The sequence below is a fragment of the Maylandia zebra genome, linkage group LG10, assembly GCF_041146795.1.
Source record: "Maylandia zebra isolate NMK-2024a linkage group LG10, Mzebra_GT3a, whole genome shotgun sequence".
NCBI lineage: Eukaryota > Metazoa > Chordata > Actinopteri > Cichliformes > Cichlidae > Maylandia > Maylandia zebra.
Genome location: NC_135176.1, coordinates 14511888 through 14529214, shown reverse-complemented (window position 1 = coordinate 14529214; position 17327 = coordinate 14511888). Strand labels below are relative to the sequence as shown.

The window sequence follows — 17327 nt, the reverse complement described above, 5'->3', positions numbered from 1 at the left end:
TATTCAGTGTCTTGTACTCACTTACTTCCCTAACTACAGGAATGTCTAACTTTTCTGTAGATTTTCCTGTAAATGGCTGTACAAAAAGTGTATAGTGCTGTCTTGAGCATTTTTAGGTAGCGTCACCGAGTTCTGACCTTTTTTGGATTGGAAAACACTGAGAGAATACTGTGAACTGTCATAATGAAAACATGACAAAGCCATTTGACTATCTTGTTCATAAAGATGGTGTCAAGACTTCTCACTTTGATGACACCGGCAGTTTCATTGACATGAATACTTGCTTTTGAGGAATGGATTATCGATTTTGAGCAAGTGACCTGCTTTTGCAGGTTATCCACTAGGTTTTGCAGTTTGCACCAAATGTTTTGAGAAATACACTAACTGCTGTGCAAATGTTAATAGTGATTTGAGAAAAGCACCAAAGCGACTGAGAAAAACTGTAATTAAGGAAATGCACCGCAAAATACAGTTACAACCTCAAAATGTGGGTGAAAGCACTGCACAATATTCATGGTATAGCTTTAAAATGCTGACATTGTCAGAGCTTCTGTTTCTGATCTGAATAACATAAGACATCAAGCAAGAGGGATGAAAAGCTGAGTGATTTTGATATTCATGGAGCTCAGGTGTAGTGTGTTTCAGTAGGTTGTGAGGACTGTAGATAGATAGATAGATAGATAGATAGATAGATAGATAGATAGATAGATAGATAGATAGATAGATAGATAGATAGATAGATAGATAGATAGATAGATAGATAGATAGATAGATAGATAGATAGATAGATAGATAGATAGATAGATAGATAGATGTAAAACTATTGCGGTAAAACTTTGATCAGGAAAGAATTAACTGAGAATGCAACAATGTGTGTATTATTTATTAAAGTAGATGCCCAGTGATACTAGTTGGATAACCTTGTAAGAGAGTAGCTATATGATTAGAGATGTTGCTAGCCCGATTTTTTTGTATCCTTTAGCTACTTCCCCTGTTTTTAATGGCTTTGCTTAGCTAGGTAATCATTTCCTAGCTGCGGTATCGTGCTAAAGATATAGAAATGAGCAGTATCTATGTTGCTCCTCACCAAAAGAGGAAATTAGTGCATATTTCTCAAGATGTTTAACTGTAAAAAAACAAAGGGCTTTTTTTTTTTGTAAAGCTTTAATATCTAATGGTCACATTTAGACCTAATTTGAATTAAGATGCCTCCCGCTGAGCTCTTCCATTGCAGGTATTATCAGTCTGGTGTCCTGCTGGCTTTCTGTTCCACAGCACACTGTTATGCAACTGAGTGAACCTTTTCCATTTCCCCCTCACATTCTACATCCACTAATAAATTTAACATATTTCCATGCGATTGCCTTGGAGGCTCAAAGCCCTTTGGGGTTACATCAGGTAGTCAGGTAAAATGCACCAAAATAAACATGCGGCATGGCTTGCTGTTGTGACCCCTTGTGAATAAGGGAGTGGCTGAAAATGTCTTTCTTTTATTTCCATGCAGTTATTGTGCACCGGATATTACCCAAGATATTTCATTTCGTATAGAAAAACCTGTGTTGCTTTCAGGACTGTGTGCAGCCTGCAACTTAGTCCTTATTTGGATGTAAGGTCAGATGTGTCTATTTTATAATTTGTGTCAACCTGTGAAGACCATTAAGTTTCCCATTGTGGTCATGAGAAGGTGTAGGTATGATTGCATGATTTTAATACCGAGTCACTAACACAGGGCACACATTTGACACCTGAAGAGCCAGGAGTTCTGAGGAAAAACAAAAGCTGTGTTCTCCTGAACATGCTTAGTGTTTTTGGTTTGATCTGCAGAGAGTGTTCAAGATATTCACAGAGGTCAGTAAAAGAACACACTACTGTCAAATAGATATGGATCTATAGCAGGATGTCAAATTTATACAGCCCAGTTTGATAAGTGGGGCAGATTGGAAAAACCCAGGTTGGGGTTTAACAACATATTTAATTCTTCAGATATCTTAATATAACAAAAAGAATGCTGCTGTAGTAAATGAAAGAAACCTGTCAGCATGAGTCTTTGGGCTTAAATTTTAGGACGTAATTGTGTAAAATTAAAGAAAACGTTTTTTTAACTCATTGCTAAGACTGTAATTATACAACAGTTAATTCACAGAAAATATCCCTTTTTCCCCACTGTGAGTCCACAGAAAAAACAAAGTTCTACAGTAGATACTGCAAAAGGGGAAATTTTCTTTCATTGTACTGTTTATCTATTACTTCATTTCTTTGGTGTGGTATGAATGGCCCTGGGGGAAATGCAATTACAAGTCCAAAATTTATGCCCTTTTTCACATTTTCCCATTGGGTTAGATTGGGGTGTTAGCCAGGCTGATGAAGGCCCCCGAGTCTTATCTTTGAAACCATTTAAATGAAATGTTTTTGAAATTCAACACATTCAGCAAATTTTTTAAGTTTTTGCAAATTTTACACACAATTTTCTGTCTGGTGAGGATGATATTAAACATGAACTTGTTTATAAGTGCTCCACTGGGCCCCTTCAGTTGAAAGTGTGATGCACTAAATATCAATTAAGTTCAAGGCAAAGAGAATGTGAAGCCCGAGTCAGACATTTAAGAGCATACACATATTTATTTTCTATATGTACTGTATTTAATGTACGTATGGATGTATCTGATCCAGCAATAAAACAAAATCCTACAAATGTTTATGCATTTTGGATAAAAACTCTTTCTGTTATAAAATCAAGCATGCCAGAAACACACGTAAACATTCATTAAACTATCAGCCGTTCACTTCCACGGCTGCTCTCAGGTTTTCTTCAAGTTACAGCCGAACACTTTTTCATTAGACATCAAGAAGGACATCTATACTCAGCAGACTTGAATTCATGTCATCAATTAATTATTATTATTATTATCCGTCTGTTTTTGTTCATTTGTGCAGTTGTGACAAGAGTCAAAAAAGGAACAGTTCTTTTGTTTTTTTCAGCTGCTTACTCAATGTGCTATGCATACATGCTCCAGTAAATGATGTTGAAGAGCAGGTAAGCCAGCGGGAATAATACCCTGGAGTATGAGTCGATCATGTAGCTGTTGCTCATGATGAAGCTGAGGTTTCGTTTTAAAGGGTGCTTGCGATGTAGCCTGGTGCCTTCTGTGGGTGCGGAGACAGTCGAGTTTCGAGACTGGATGTTCCTCTCTGTATTTGGGGTGCTGGCAGGGAGGGAGGCCAGGTCAATTTCATTGTCGTGGAAACACCCATCAAAGGCCATAGCCTCAGCAGCATTGTAAGAGGTGGGCATCTGCAGAGAGAGGAGAGCAGATCACTGTTAGTTTCTGGAGATTGCCTTATGGCTGCATACCGTAGCCTAAATAGGACAGGAGATTTGAGAAGATTTTAGAAAGAACTTGACCTTTGCTCTCTTCAGCTTCTTCATCTCCTCCACTGTGGTGAAATAGTTGACCGCAGCGTACTCGATGACTGACAGAAAGACAAACAGGAAGCTCGCCCATAGATAGATGTCTACAGCTTTTACGTAAGACACCTGTGGCATAGAGGCCGACACACCGGTGATGATGGTGGACATTGTCAGTACGGTGGTGATGCCTGAATACAGAAAAACCAGTTGTGACTGTTGCTGCAGAAACATTGCAGAGAATAATGTTATTGTAGCTACAAACAAGTAATAACAAGAAATTATCCTTTGAAGACCTTTTATGTACCAATGTGAATTCAGTGTATGAACAATTGTGCCATAAAAATCACAGCAAATGTGATAATGTAATCGAAATACTTTAGGGCAGTGGGCTTGAAAGGGCATATCCTTTATCATCATCCTCAGGGTTTTGACAAGCATATAACCATGCAAGTGTATTTATGTTCATTAATTACAGAAGGCAAAGTCATTATTACATCATTGCTGGATGCAAACTAGCTTAACTCTGATTTAGTGCTCTTTTGCTCGTAAAGCTTTTAGAATTGGAATTTGGAGTCTGTCTGATTCCAAAAATAGCCCAGCCTTAATGATGGCATCTCCTTGCGTAAGCTAACTGTGTAGGAGGGGGAAAACATAGATGGTGAACCAGCAGACACCGTTGGATATGCTTATTTGCTTTCTTGCTGAGCGGCAGATTAGAACAGTGACACTCATCTCTCCTGTCCATAAGCCAGGAAATATCTACTGTTTGGCTGCTGGGAACTTCACTATCATTGTCATTGCAGGTCATTGCACCTAAGTGAGAACCTATTGTAAAACAATGATGTGAGTTAGTGAGTTTCACTAACTTATAACATAAGAATCTTGTGAACAGGATATTTTAATCCAAACCCCACTACTTTCCTGAACTTTAACCAAATAGCAGTTGGAAAGAGAAAGAAAATAACAAGTGAAATCATAACAAAAAGCACGAAGCTATCAAAATACCAAGCAAACTGGGGTCTCCTGGTTGACAAACTTCCTCCACTCCTTCCTCCTTATGGGGAATTTCTCACAGTTTAAATACGGGCAATTAGATCTCAAAAACAAGGTGTAATTATTTGATGAGACGATGTGCTTCCTGACTGATTTACGCCTAATCTCTCCAGTATTTGGCAAACAAGGGAGTGAAATCAATCTTACCATTTCACTCTCAAAAAGTTAATCAATGGAAAGATGAATTTAAAGTAAAAACTAGGCATGGTGATATTTTTTTATCGGTCCAGATGAAAATACAATTTCGGTAATTATTTATGTTGGTCGTATTGGCTCAACGGCTTAGTACCCAGGGAGACACGGGCAGGTACGGCTCTCCTGTCTATCCAGAAAGACACCCAGGACAGCATCACCATCAGCATGGTGGGAAAGTACGTCTGAAGCATGAAGAAGAAGATATGCCGCCTTAGAATGAAGTTTATGTAGAGCCGATTGTACCAACCTGAAACAGATAAATGGACACAGTGGAGTGCAGGCAGGTGCAAAGCAGGGTGATATCAGTAACTGACAGGAGAAAATAAAGTTGTCCTTATTAAAAATAAAAGTCTAACATGAACCTACGGGGAGAACCTAGAACTCAAATGAGAGAGCAAATCTCTTTAATGCCGGAGTTACATAACATCTTCGTAGATTGGATACTGTAGGTTCCCTCACAAACAATTTTAAAACTGAGATGAAAATCTCTCTTTCTCCAATTCTAGTGTTTCTTTCTACACAGACAACAATAAAAGGAAACTGGGTTTGAAAAAGTAGACCATACAACTCTAAAACACCTTGCATAATCAATACCTTTCTGCTTTGCAGAGAGGGATTGATTCCCATGTCATCATTTTGGAAAATGTGGTTATTTTCTTTCTCACAGAGAACCTAAACAATCAATAGCACTCAGTCATGTCTGTGTACATATAAAAGCTTTCGCCCATACACAGTTACTGTAGCAAAGCATTATGACTGGAAATGGGAATAATGTGTTCATTGGTAAACTGTACAGATGCTGGTTATTGGATTTTGTAGCCTTTGCCGGTTAAGCTGTTTTCACAAGTTTGGACAAGTTAATCAACTGCTGGCTGCATCTCCATAGAAAACGATTGTAAGAGTGGTGTCAAATCTTTTTATGTAATGCGTATTTTCCAAAATGTTAAACTGTTCCTATTTAGAAAAACTGTAGGGGTCTGGAGCACTCTGGCTGTTTTCAAAATGAATACATCTCAGAGTGTCCCCAGACTCCTGCCGGACATACCAGTGCTGCTGTAGAAGGCTAGCCCAAAGGAAGGCTGGAAGTCTTCAATAAAAAACTGAGAGAGCACAATCTCGTCAGTCCTTAATGAATCGTTCCCGTTCTTCCAGTAGAGCATTAGGTCGTTCTCATTGTAAGCATCTTCAAGAGAGGAGAGAAAGAGGGTGGGCGTTTGGGGTTGGACACCTTCGCGTATTGCCTCTCTTAGAAGTTTCATGGATGTTTCTCTCAGAGGAGAGGAGAGAGCTGCCAAAAATGGGACTACCAACTCTCCCCTGAGATCAGGATCCATGATTGAGACACACAGAGTGAGAGAGAGCGGTAAAGACCAAAGAATTCACAAACATTGCAGTAAATCCTGCATCATGAGGATAGACAAGCATAATGCACAGAGGCTGACTTGAATGACCCGAGGATTATAAATAATTTGTGCAAAAGGGGGATGGTGATGCTTACTACTGTGAGTATGAAGTAAGGTAATGCACTCTGAGCTGTCTCTGTCCCAACTGTATAACATTCAAGCATATCCAATTGCGTTTTTGTGCAGAAAATAGATAGTGTTTGAAAATTTAACAAGCTCAAAGCTTTCTCTAGCCCAAATTTTTTAAATTACATAATAGTGCATCAAATGTTGTGTAACATGTTTACCAGCAAAACATGTCAGCACAAGAACAAGTACATTTAATGTAGGAATTAACATTATTACTCTGCAAACAACACTGGATATCCTATTAGGTATTTGCAAGCAACCACGATGTCCCGACTGCAGCTTAATACTCACAGCTCTCCAGCTCCAGAGAGCAGTTCTGTGTGTCCAGAGGGAAACTGCTGAAGTCCATTGAGCAAAGAGCCGTCACAGTGATCCTGAAACACAGCTTTCAGTTAAATAAATACCTACATAAATATTGCAGTAATCTCAGTGAAACAGTGTAAAATAAAACTACTGGACTGAATTGATTCATTCAGTAACAGCATCTGTGCCTGACACAGTTTGTGGCTGCTGTTGGCCATTTGGGAATTTGTGCCATATTGTCATCGTCTGTGACTGAAATGGATATGTTGAATGCCGTCTGAATGCTTACGTTCCACCTTCTCATATTCACTTCATACCCTGCCCACTAAACTGGGCTGTGGTGATGTTCATGCTCATCAAACAGTCTTAGTAAAATTTAAGCCATAACTCATTGTATCAGGACATGTAAGCTTAAAACTTGATGGTTTAACAACCCTTGCTAATTTGTATATACTGTACAAGGGGTTTTGGTGCAAATGCCTTCATTGGTCTGATTTTTGGCAAACCGCACCTCAGGGCTGAAAACTGAAACCAGCTGGAGCAAACACCAATACAGTTTCTCTAATGGCCATTTGAGCCTGGCCCCGAAAGTAAATCGATAACACAGGCTGTGCGTAAAACACAGATGTAGCCACTGTGACGTCACCGATTGGTGGTCTCATTTTGAAACTGTGTTTGTGTCGTGTTTTGAAGCCTGATGCTTCAGTTTGACAGAGAAATCAATACACTGTGCTCACAAGGTAACAATATGCCAATCACAACCCCACCCTAAAACATAAGTTCATCCTCCTTTTTGACTTCAGACCATAATTCACAAAGGCAATATTTAGAGGAAGCAGTAGGCTCCTTTTCCTATAGACTTCACACGAATTCATTAAAGAGTTGCCCCCTGCTGGCCACTAGTAAGAAAGCTGAATTAATGCATGTCTGCATTATCTATATTGGCTCATCTTCATGTGCAGGTAATTGTCCTAACACTTATCCAAAAAAGAATGAAATCCTTTAAAAATGAATGTTAATGTTAATCAGTGTTAATGTTAACATTTTTTATTTTAATGTTGACACTATTTATCAGAGCCTGGAGTCTGTAGATCCACCTTACCATATAGTGTTAGCTAATACTTTAGCATCCCAATCAATTTCATCAAATTTAGGCCCTTCTAATTTCAAAAAGACAAGATAATGACAGCCAGTATTAGCCATTATTTTGGCTACTGGTTAATGACAGAAAATGCAATTATAGTGATCTCTCTATGAATACAATGAGACATATATCATTATTTTTTTTACCTAACACTGTAGAGAATATTTCCATCAGGATAAACCCTCAGCATGATGTTCTCCATGGTTGTATCATGGATAAAAGAACGCTTAGAGTGGACAAAAAACACATCTGGAACCCAGATTTTCTTCACCAGACGTGCATCGAAGGTCCGACTCTTGTTGCTGCTGGAGGGGAAGGCCAGGCGATCATCTTGCCAGTAATGCCGCAGGTAGAGAGTCATGGTGAAGTCCTACAAAAAAAACCAAAAAAAACCAGTCATTTTCAACAGAGAAAGCAAGTCAGTTTCTTTTGATTAGATTAACTACTGAAATCTAAAAGTTGCGTACCATGTTTACTTCAGAAATGCTGTCAATGCTCTCCACCTGGACATCGACACCAACAGGCAGGGCTGAACCTGGACAGATGTTGCAATGGATCAGTTGGATAACATCTGTTTGCACATCTGTCAGAGATTACCAATGTGTAAATCCCACTTCTGAGCTATATGCAGAGACAACCCTAGTTTATACAGTCATGATACACAGTACAGTATAAACATCTGTGACTGAAGCAAAAAATCTTATGTTCACATTCTACATTTTTGAATGTCAAAGGAACCATTACCTTACACTGGAAATCTTTGTAAATGCACAACCTCACCTTTTATTTATTTATTTTTTTGGTTCACAGTAAAAATCAACTCCTCAAAATGTCGTTTTACTTGAAATGCATGTTTCAGTGACCTTTCTTTACAGTATTTGATTTAGACAAATGAACGCTGCTGCTCAGTTAAGAAGATAAATGTAAAAAAAAAATTGTTTAATTATTTATATATCTTCACTACTTTCTTGGTTAAGCTGTTAATACTGTAACAGAAATATGTAATACTTAGCTCTCTACTGATTCTGAGAAATTACATCAACTACATCAACTCGTGTGACCTCATACGTTACATTTAGTACTGGGAAAATAAGCGAATCCTTTCTAATCTAATCTGGCCTATGGGAGAGGTAGCTCACTACCTACATGCCTATAAATTTCCCTGAGGTTACACAGTCAACATGCATGTGTGGACATTCAACAACACTCACTAATTCATTATGTTATCTTAAAGGATCCATTAATTGAAAATCTGCCACATTGTATTATTACATAAATATCCAGGGTAGTGTATAGTAAGAAGAATGGTTCTTGTCATTATCCAGCGGCACAATACGGTTAATGTTTGATTTGAACTGTAAACACCGACTGATGTTGTTGGAGGTTTTTTCTGTGCCATTGTTTAATGAAGGTAAGCACTCAAAAGCATGTGTTTGCAATCACAATGGAGTAATGAAGGTGGAGGGATTTTACTGGGATGCTGACATCCTGGAATAGGGTCAAACAGAGTTAGCTCACTTAAACTCGTTAATGAGCTTCAAAACTCTCTATTACCAACAAAAAAAAAATAAGGAAAGGAGGAAAAAAATGAAGAAAAAATCTTCGCGGGCCACAGGACACCACACATAGCAGACAAATGTAACAATCCAGCAAATATGTTTGGAGCTAACAGAGTTAACTCACACTATCAGCTCAGTGATAATGTCAAGTTTAGGAAGAAAAGGTTTGAAGTAAATAAGAAACAAAAAAATGGGTCTCGAACTCAACTCTATTTTAAATAAATATGTTTTATTAGTATCATAGTCACAAAGTGAATTAACGAAACAGAACAAAGAAACAGAAAACAGAAAGATAAAGTGTTTTCCAATTCGTAACCACCACCGATTTGCTTGACCCAGTAGCTGAATAACAATGATTTAATGACAATGTTCCAGTCGTGCAAACTGATCAAGTGACGGGTAATCTTACTTTTAATACTAATTTGTTACATAACAAGATTCTTGCTATTAAAAAAATAACCTGTCACACTACCCAGGGAGAAAAGTAACTCATCAGACAACCAAAATCCCCTCTGCAGTTAGCTTTGTGGTTATACATTCAGAAATTCTACATCCTAATATGTTTACTATAGTCAGTTGATTTTACCTCAGCAGGTTAGCACTGGCAGAATACCCTCAACCATCTCACCAGCAATCGGCTTGTTAGTTTCCTACAGAGTGGCAGCTTTAGTTGTGGCAGACATTCATTATCACCTGACAACAAATGATACAACTACTTAATGCCCTCTTTGCCTGAATGCTTTATGACCTGACTGACTTGGATACAGTCTTTGAAAATATTTTTTATTGAAAAAAAGAACAGTACTTGCAGTTACCAAAATACAATCAACCTTTCTTCATTTTCCTAAGTAAATAAACACACATATATATGAAAAAAAAAACCACAACGCCCCCCCCCTCCCCCCAGTCCCACACAGATCAACACAACCATCAAACATATTAGAGGAATATAACAGTAACAAAAGTAGATTTAAACAGGCAATACCTCTAGACTAGCAAAATAAGAGATAAAGGGTTGCCACTTGTGAAAAAATTTGGCTGTGCAACCTCTCAACGTATATTTAATTTTTTCAAGTTTTAAAAAAAACATGACATCTTTAAGCCACCGGGAAATAGTAGGACACCTAACAGACTTCCAATGCAACAATATTAGACGTCTCGCTAGTAGGGATGTGAAGGCTATAATGTCCTTTTGTGTGGAATCAAGTGTAAGTGAGCGAACAGGAATCCCAAATACAGCAATCAGAGGACAAGGATGAAGAGTTACCCCAAGAACAGTTGACATAATAGCAAAATACCCTGTCCAGAAACCTTGTAGCTCAGGACACAGAAAAAACATGTGGCCGAGGTGACAAGGAGAACCGTGGCATTTATCACATTTATTTTCCACTTCTGGATACAATTCAGAAAGTCTAGATTTAGAAAAATGCACCCTGTGTATGACCTTAAATTGAATAAGTCCAAGACGAGCACAGGAGGTGGAAGATCGTACTCTCGCTATAGCCTGTTCCCAAGACTCCTCATGTATTCGAATTCCCAATTCTTCTTCCCATGTACACTTAAGCTTAACATTAGAGTGGTTACTAAAAGACAGAATAGCATCATAGAGTTTCGAAATGGTTCCTCTGTGATGAGGAATAAATGATAACGTAGTTTCCCACTGCTGTTCTGGAGGTAAAGAGGGGAAATTTGGGAAACACTTGGCAACAAAATTTCGAATTTGAAAATAGCGAAACAAATGGGTAATAGGGAGATTATAACGAGAAGACAAGTTGGGAAAACTATCGAAAACACCATCCACATATAAATGTTTGAACTGTTTTATACCCTTGTCACACCACACTGAAAATGTCGAGTCCAAAAGTGAAGGGGGAAACAAATGGTTTTCGCTTAGAGGACCCGAGGAAGACGGCATTACAAAATTAAAGTGACGTCTAAACTGAAACCAGATTTTGAGTGTGTTAAGAACCACCTGATTATCAGTGTACAGAGAGGGTCTCACAGGTAAAGAGGAATAGAGCAAAGCCGGTAAAGAAGAGCCCTTACATGATGATAGCTCCATTTACACCACGAAGAACCAGAAGATTTTAGCCAGTAGCAAAGTTTATGGATGTGAGCGGCCCAGTAGTAGACTAAAAAATTAGGTAATACAAGTCCTCCACTAAATCTGCATCGCTGCAGCAAAGTTTTAGAGACCCTAGGTGGCTTCCCTCCCCAAATGAAAGAACCAATAATCTTGTCCAGTGAAACAAAAAAGTGTTTCGGCAAAAATAAGGGAATTGACTGAAATAAAAATAAAAGTTTTGGTAAGATGTTCATTTTAACAACATTAATCTTACCGATTAAAGAAAGTGGGAGATTACCCCATCTTTGAATATCAGATGTGATCCTTGATATAAGAGGAGACAAATTTGCTGATTTAAGGCCAGCTAAAGAGCGAGTCACGTTAATCCCTAAGTACTTAAACCCAGATGGACTGAGACGAAAGGGCAGATCAGACTGTTGAAGTTGACGTGCTGCCATATTAACAGGAAAACACTCACTTTTCCCCAAATTTAATTTATAACCTGAAAACGAACTGAAGTTCTCCAGAATACTTAAAACAGCAGGGATGGAGCATGCCGGGTCAGTCATATATAATAACAAGTCATCCGCATACAATGATACTTTATGTGTAATTCCATTATGGATGATTCCCCTGAATACAGAAGAAGATCTCAATGTAATAGACAGAGGCTCGATGGCAATGGCAAAGAGTAAGGGAGACAAAGGGCAACCTTGACGACAACCACGACCCAGCGCAAAATAATCAGAGTAAACATCATTAGTATGAACACTGGCTTTAGGGGACGAATAAAGAAGCCGAATCCAGGAAATAAATTTATAGCCAAAACCAAATTTCTCTAAAACAGCAAACAAGTACTCCCACTCCACCCTATCGAAAGCCTTTTCAGCATCTAAAGAGATCACAAGTTCAGGAAGTTCAGATAGACGCTTTGAGTAAATAACATTGAAGAGTGTACAGGTATTAAAAAACAATTGCCGTCCCTTTATAAAGCCATTCTGCTCTTCAAGGCGACTTGGATACAGTCTTGAAATATGCAGCTGATTTCCTGTCAGAGGAACATCAGTAGTGATCTAATCACTCTGACACTCAACAAACCCATGGTGCACGCCTGCAGATGCCTTAGGGAATGGCATTGCTGTTCAGAGGCTCTCTATCACCAGATAAAATCTTCCAAGAACTCTTATTAGGCCGACGTAAACATCTGTGTAATCATCCACTGAAAAGACTGAGACAGACACTAAGCAACTTGTTTTGCCTTCTGACTGGAAAGAAAATGAATTCAGACATTACAAAAGAGGATGACCACTGTGAACATGCAGTAGAGAAAGTGATTACTGTGCAGGGTTTCTTTAAGGTAATGACAAAAAAGATGCAAAAGATAAAAAAATCCAGACCTGTGATTGGAAGCACACACACACAGACACACACAACACACACACACACACACACACACACACACACACACACACACACACACACACACACACACAGGGGGAATTAGGAACACAGTTCAGATTATTTTATCCGTGCTACCGCAGTCATTGTCTCTCAAAGCAGACAATCTAGGTCACAAAGGGCTTTTTGGGCAGCATAATACCAAAAACAGCACAGTAACCTAAATCAACCTGCTGTGTTACCATTAAAGCACACTTAAAAAAATACTAGGAAAAATATTTGGAGTGAGAAAAAGTTAAAATAAATGTATAATAAATACAAATTTATTAACCTTTATTTAACCAGGAACATCCCATTGAGATTAAAAACCTCTTTTTCAAGGGAGACTTGGCCAAGATAGGCAGCAGCAGATGTCTCACAGTTACAGAAATTACTCAAACACAGGCAGCAACAACCCACATGCAACAATAAGTGAAAGAATACAAATAAAATAAAAAATAAAATTCAATAAAATTCAAATAAAATAAAAAAGTCAGTTAAAATGATAATCAATCTAATTGAAACAGTTGCATGTTATGGACTTGACCTCAAGGATTCGTAGTTTAGATTTAAAATCACTTAATGAAATGAATTCAGTCATTTTCCATTCCTTCTGCAGTTTGTTCCAGGCCAAGGGTGCTAAATGGACAAAAGCTCTTTTACCAAGTTCAGTTCGGGCAAATGGAACAGAAAGCAACAAGTAACCATGCGGACGAAGAGAATACCGACCAGCATGTTTCATTACAAGCAGGGAACATATATAAGAAGGGAGCAACCCAAGTATCGCCTTATATATAAAACTGTATAAATGACAGTTTCTCCGACTTACCAAAGCAGGCCGTCCTACCTGAGAGTATAACTCACAGTGGTGAGTCTGAAATTTACGGTTAGTGATGAACCTCAGAGAAGCATGATACACAGAATCAACCATTCGAAGACATTGAGCAGAAGCATTCATGTATAGAATATCACCATAATCCAGCACAGGCAAGAATGTTGCAGCAACAAGCCGCTTCTTTGTATTAAAAGAGAAACACAACTTATTTTGAAAATAAAATCTCAGTTTTAACTTCAGGTTTTTCACAAGATTCTCTACATGTGGTTTGAAGGTAAGCGAGTCATCAATTAAGATTCCCAGATATTTATAGGTGTGAACCAACTCTATTTTATGACCTTCAAGAGTGGTTACTGATGGGATTGTTTGGGCTCGTCTCCTTGATTTAGAAAACAACATGAGCTTTGTTTTGTCTGCGCTGAGAACAAGTTTAAGCTGATGTAATGAGTGCTGGACAGCAGAAAAGGCTTTCTGCAAGGAGTCGATGGCTTGGACAAGAGTTGAACCACAGCTGTAAATAACTGTATCATCAGCATAGAAGTGCAAGTTTGAATCTGGCACATGTAGACTAAGATTGTTTACGTAAATGATAAATAGAAGGGAACCTAATACAGAACCCTGTGGCACTCCGTTGTGCACTGTAACAAAGTCAGAACATAGACCGTCAGATTTAATGCACTGAGTCCTGTTACTGAGGTAGTTTGAGAACCATGCCACTGCTCTCTCAGAGAGTCCTGACTGGAAGAGTCTAAGTTTTAAAATACAATGATCAACAGTGTCAAATGCTTTTGACAAATCAATAAAAAGGGATGCACAGTGTTGTTTTTTATCAAGTGCAATAGTAATATCATTTACCACTCTAATTGCAGCTGTGATAGTACTGTGATTCTTCCTAAAGCCTGATTGATATTCAGATAAAATGGCATTGGTGTGCAAAAACTCCTTTAACTGCTCACACACAAGAGCTTCAAGAACTTTGGCCAGCACAGATAGATTAGATATTGGTCTGTAATTAGTTAACACTGCTGGGTCGCCCCCTTTTAATAGAGGAACAACAAAAGCTGATTTCCATACTGAGGAAATAAATAAATCCATAATAAATACAATGACCAAGTGTGTGCGTGTGTGTGTGTGTTACCTCCAAAGCCAGGGCGCATTGCAAAGTCATGGTCTTCAATCCGAAGCAGCTGCTCAGACTTAATTAGCAGAGACTTGGTGCTGTCCAACTTCTTCATCTTAAGATCCACCCGTCTGGAACGCAAAGAGAAGACATAACAGCTTAAGTAAAATCGTTCTCTCTGTCTAGATTTCTTTCTAACAAACACTTAAAACAGCACTGACAGATGGTGTTAGTGATGGCTAAATGGACTCTAGCACTCTGATTAAAAGCAAAGGCCGTAGCCAAAGGGAGATGAGTACTTTTGCTTTCCACTGCATTCTAGCACATGTGTAACTCAGCTTGATATTGTGGAGCCTCTTTCATTTATATCTGACTCCTGAATGACTTTAGTCACTGAGAGGATGTCATAGTTATCCTAAAACCAAAACAAAGTTCACATCGTTTTATGTTTTAGATTCAGCAACAATCAACACTAATTTTCTGAGCAATGCACATAATCTATGACCTTTCTCTGACACTGATCTACCATCAGTGGACGTAAACGCAAAAAGATGTAGTTATTCATATTTACATGTGAAAGCTCTACAAAGTAGGACATGGAAATGATGTCCATAAAATCACCCATGAAGGTTAGTTTCCACATAAGAAGAAGCTCTACAATTATAGTAAATCAAAGATTCATCTAAGAAACGCCACTTTTGCTCACCCTCCGTGCTTTTGTCTAGCGTTCTCTCCGACGTACAGCTCCTTGTTTCTTCTCTTGTTCGGGAAGTGGCTGCTGTTGAGCTGAGTGACAGGCCACAACCAGGCCAAGCACATCAGTCTTAAGGCCAGAAAGGCCACTCTCATGGTTAAGCAGGGGCTTCAAAGACAAGAGGAACCCAGATGTCCCTCCCACTTCGTCAGGGTCTCTCCCAGTCAATGTCACAGTTGTCCCCGTCCTCTACTGACGCCGTCCATGTCCCAGCAGCTCTCATTCTGTCCCGTCACGCGTGCGCCCGGCTGCTTCTGCGTTATCCCGCTCTCTCATCTCCTGTAACATGGTGAACATCAGTTGAGATATCCAGCAGACTGGCATCCCCCTGGCTCTGAGTTTGTTTGTCACTGTGCCATCCCTCTGCTTACGTCTCCTGACACATCATGTTGCTCCAACTCCAGACTGTCCCCACCCCCGTCAAATATCAATTTATTCCTATAATGACAAAGGAATACCATTAATTCCTCTCTAATCTTCTTTTCTGTGGTTGGTGAAATCTTTCAGTAACCTACAAACTGGAGGAAGCAGAGGGCGGGGATGGGGGGATAATACCAACAACAGTTTCATCATCATTTCTGACCAGATAAAAATAAAAAGGCTGCAGCCTACTTTTATACATTGTAGGATTCTCTCCCCCCCCCCCCCCCCCCCCCCCACACACACACACACACACACACAATTCTCAACCCAGTAGCGCTCCTGGGTGGTGGGAGGACGCAAGTGAGCCCATCAAGAGCAGACAGATTCAAACATATGTCAGGAGTGACGTCTGCAAACATGACGTGTGTTACTTATGGCTTCTGAGTGTGTCGCATTCAAGGCACATGATGACTCCTTTAATCCTCTCAAATACTTAATAAATTGAGTACAGTTAATACTACTACTGACATTAGACATTTCAGACAAAGGCTTCTGGCAAAAGCAGAACCCTCCCTGCCAGCAAACATACCTTTGGAATCCAATGCAAGTGAAAAAACATGACAATGCACTAAAAAGGAAAAAAATATAGAGCAAGAATAAAATTAATTGCAGCTTTCAATTTCTTAAACATGACATCTAAACAAAGACAGTGTAGACCAGCACAGTGCTGTGGATGCATTTTTGAACAGGACATGTCCTTTAACATGCACATTAAACAAATATGGAAGATAAAATGACAAAAATCCGTGTCTCAGAGGGATGCTGAAAAACTAGTTCATGCATTGATTATTTCTAGGTTGGATTGTTGTAATTCATTATTATTAGTCTGTGGTAAAAGTTCCCCCCGAAAAGCCCTGATTTAATCCAGAATGCTGCAGCAAGAGTACAAAAGCGACTAAAAAAACAAGAGATTATATTTCACCCATGTTAGCTTCTCTTTTTTTTCTCCCTGTTAAATCTAGAATTTAAAATAGTTCTTATCACATAGAAGGTCTTGAATATTTATCATATCTTAAAGACGTCAGCACTGTTATTACTGGCGCAGCTGGCAGCCAAAGACAACATACCTGCAATGACTCACTCTTCAGTATAAGACCGACCTTTGACCAAAGCCTGCAGTAGTCTTGTAACAATAAGATCACTACAGACTTCAGTCAAAGGCCTTAAATTAATCACACATCAGTTATAAAGGTTAAGGCCTAATAATGCACATTTAACCCTACTGTATGGTGCCCAAGCATGTAAATCTAATTACCTAATTCTTGTAGTCCAAATGAGATATAGCTTGATGTTGTCATCTCGCTTGCTGTCAAGCATTTGAGCTTCTCAGTTGTTTATTGTGACTATGTGCTTATGTTTCATCTTTCTGATGTATTATTAATTCTCTTCTGCAAATGTATTTTCATGTCTTGCTGTGGCCTACTGAAAAAACCTGGCGAGCACACTGTGGTCAGAGATGTGGCTCACCCTGAGCAACAATCACTACCGAGTGCTTAAT

At 38.9% G+C, this 17327-nt stretch overlaps 1 protein-coding gene across 3 annotated transcripts; it reads right to left on the bottom strand.

Moving 5' to 3' along the window:
• Positions 1-2599: 2599 nt before the first annotated feature.
• On the bottom strand, positions 2600-15844 carry gabrr3a (gamma-aminobutyric acid type A receptor subunit rho3a). Of its 3 annotated transcripts, XM_076889126.1 has the most exons (10): positions 15778-15844; positions 15359-15685; positions 14671-14783; positions 8104-8171; positions 7783-8006; positions 6481-6563; positions 5703-5840; positions 4752-4904; positions 3404-3597; positions 2600-3292 (listed from the first exon to the last, which is right to left on the bottom strand). In XM_076889126.1, exons 2-10 carry the CDS (start codon positions 15499-15501, stop codon positions 2996-2998), a joined length of 1413 nt encoding a protein of 470 aa, XP_076745241.1. In that variant the 5' UTR covers positions 15502-15685; positions 15778-15844; the 3' UTR covers positions 2600-2995. The 3 variants fall into 3 exon arrangements, with proteins under 3 accessions (XP_076745241.1, XP_004564083.1, XP_076745242.1); XM_004564026.4 differs by lacking the exon at positions 15778-15844 and having other exon boundaries at positions 15359-15761; XM_076889127.1 differs by lacking the exons at positions 5703-5840; positions 15778-15844 and having other exon boundaries at positions 15359-15762.
• Positions 15845-17327: the final 1483 nt, after the last annotated feature.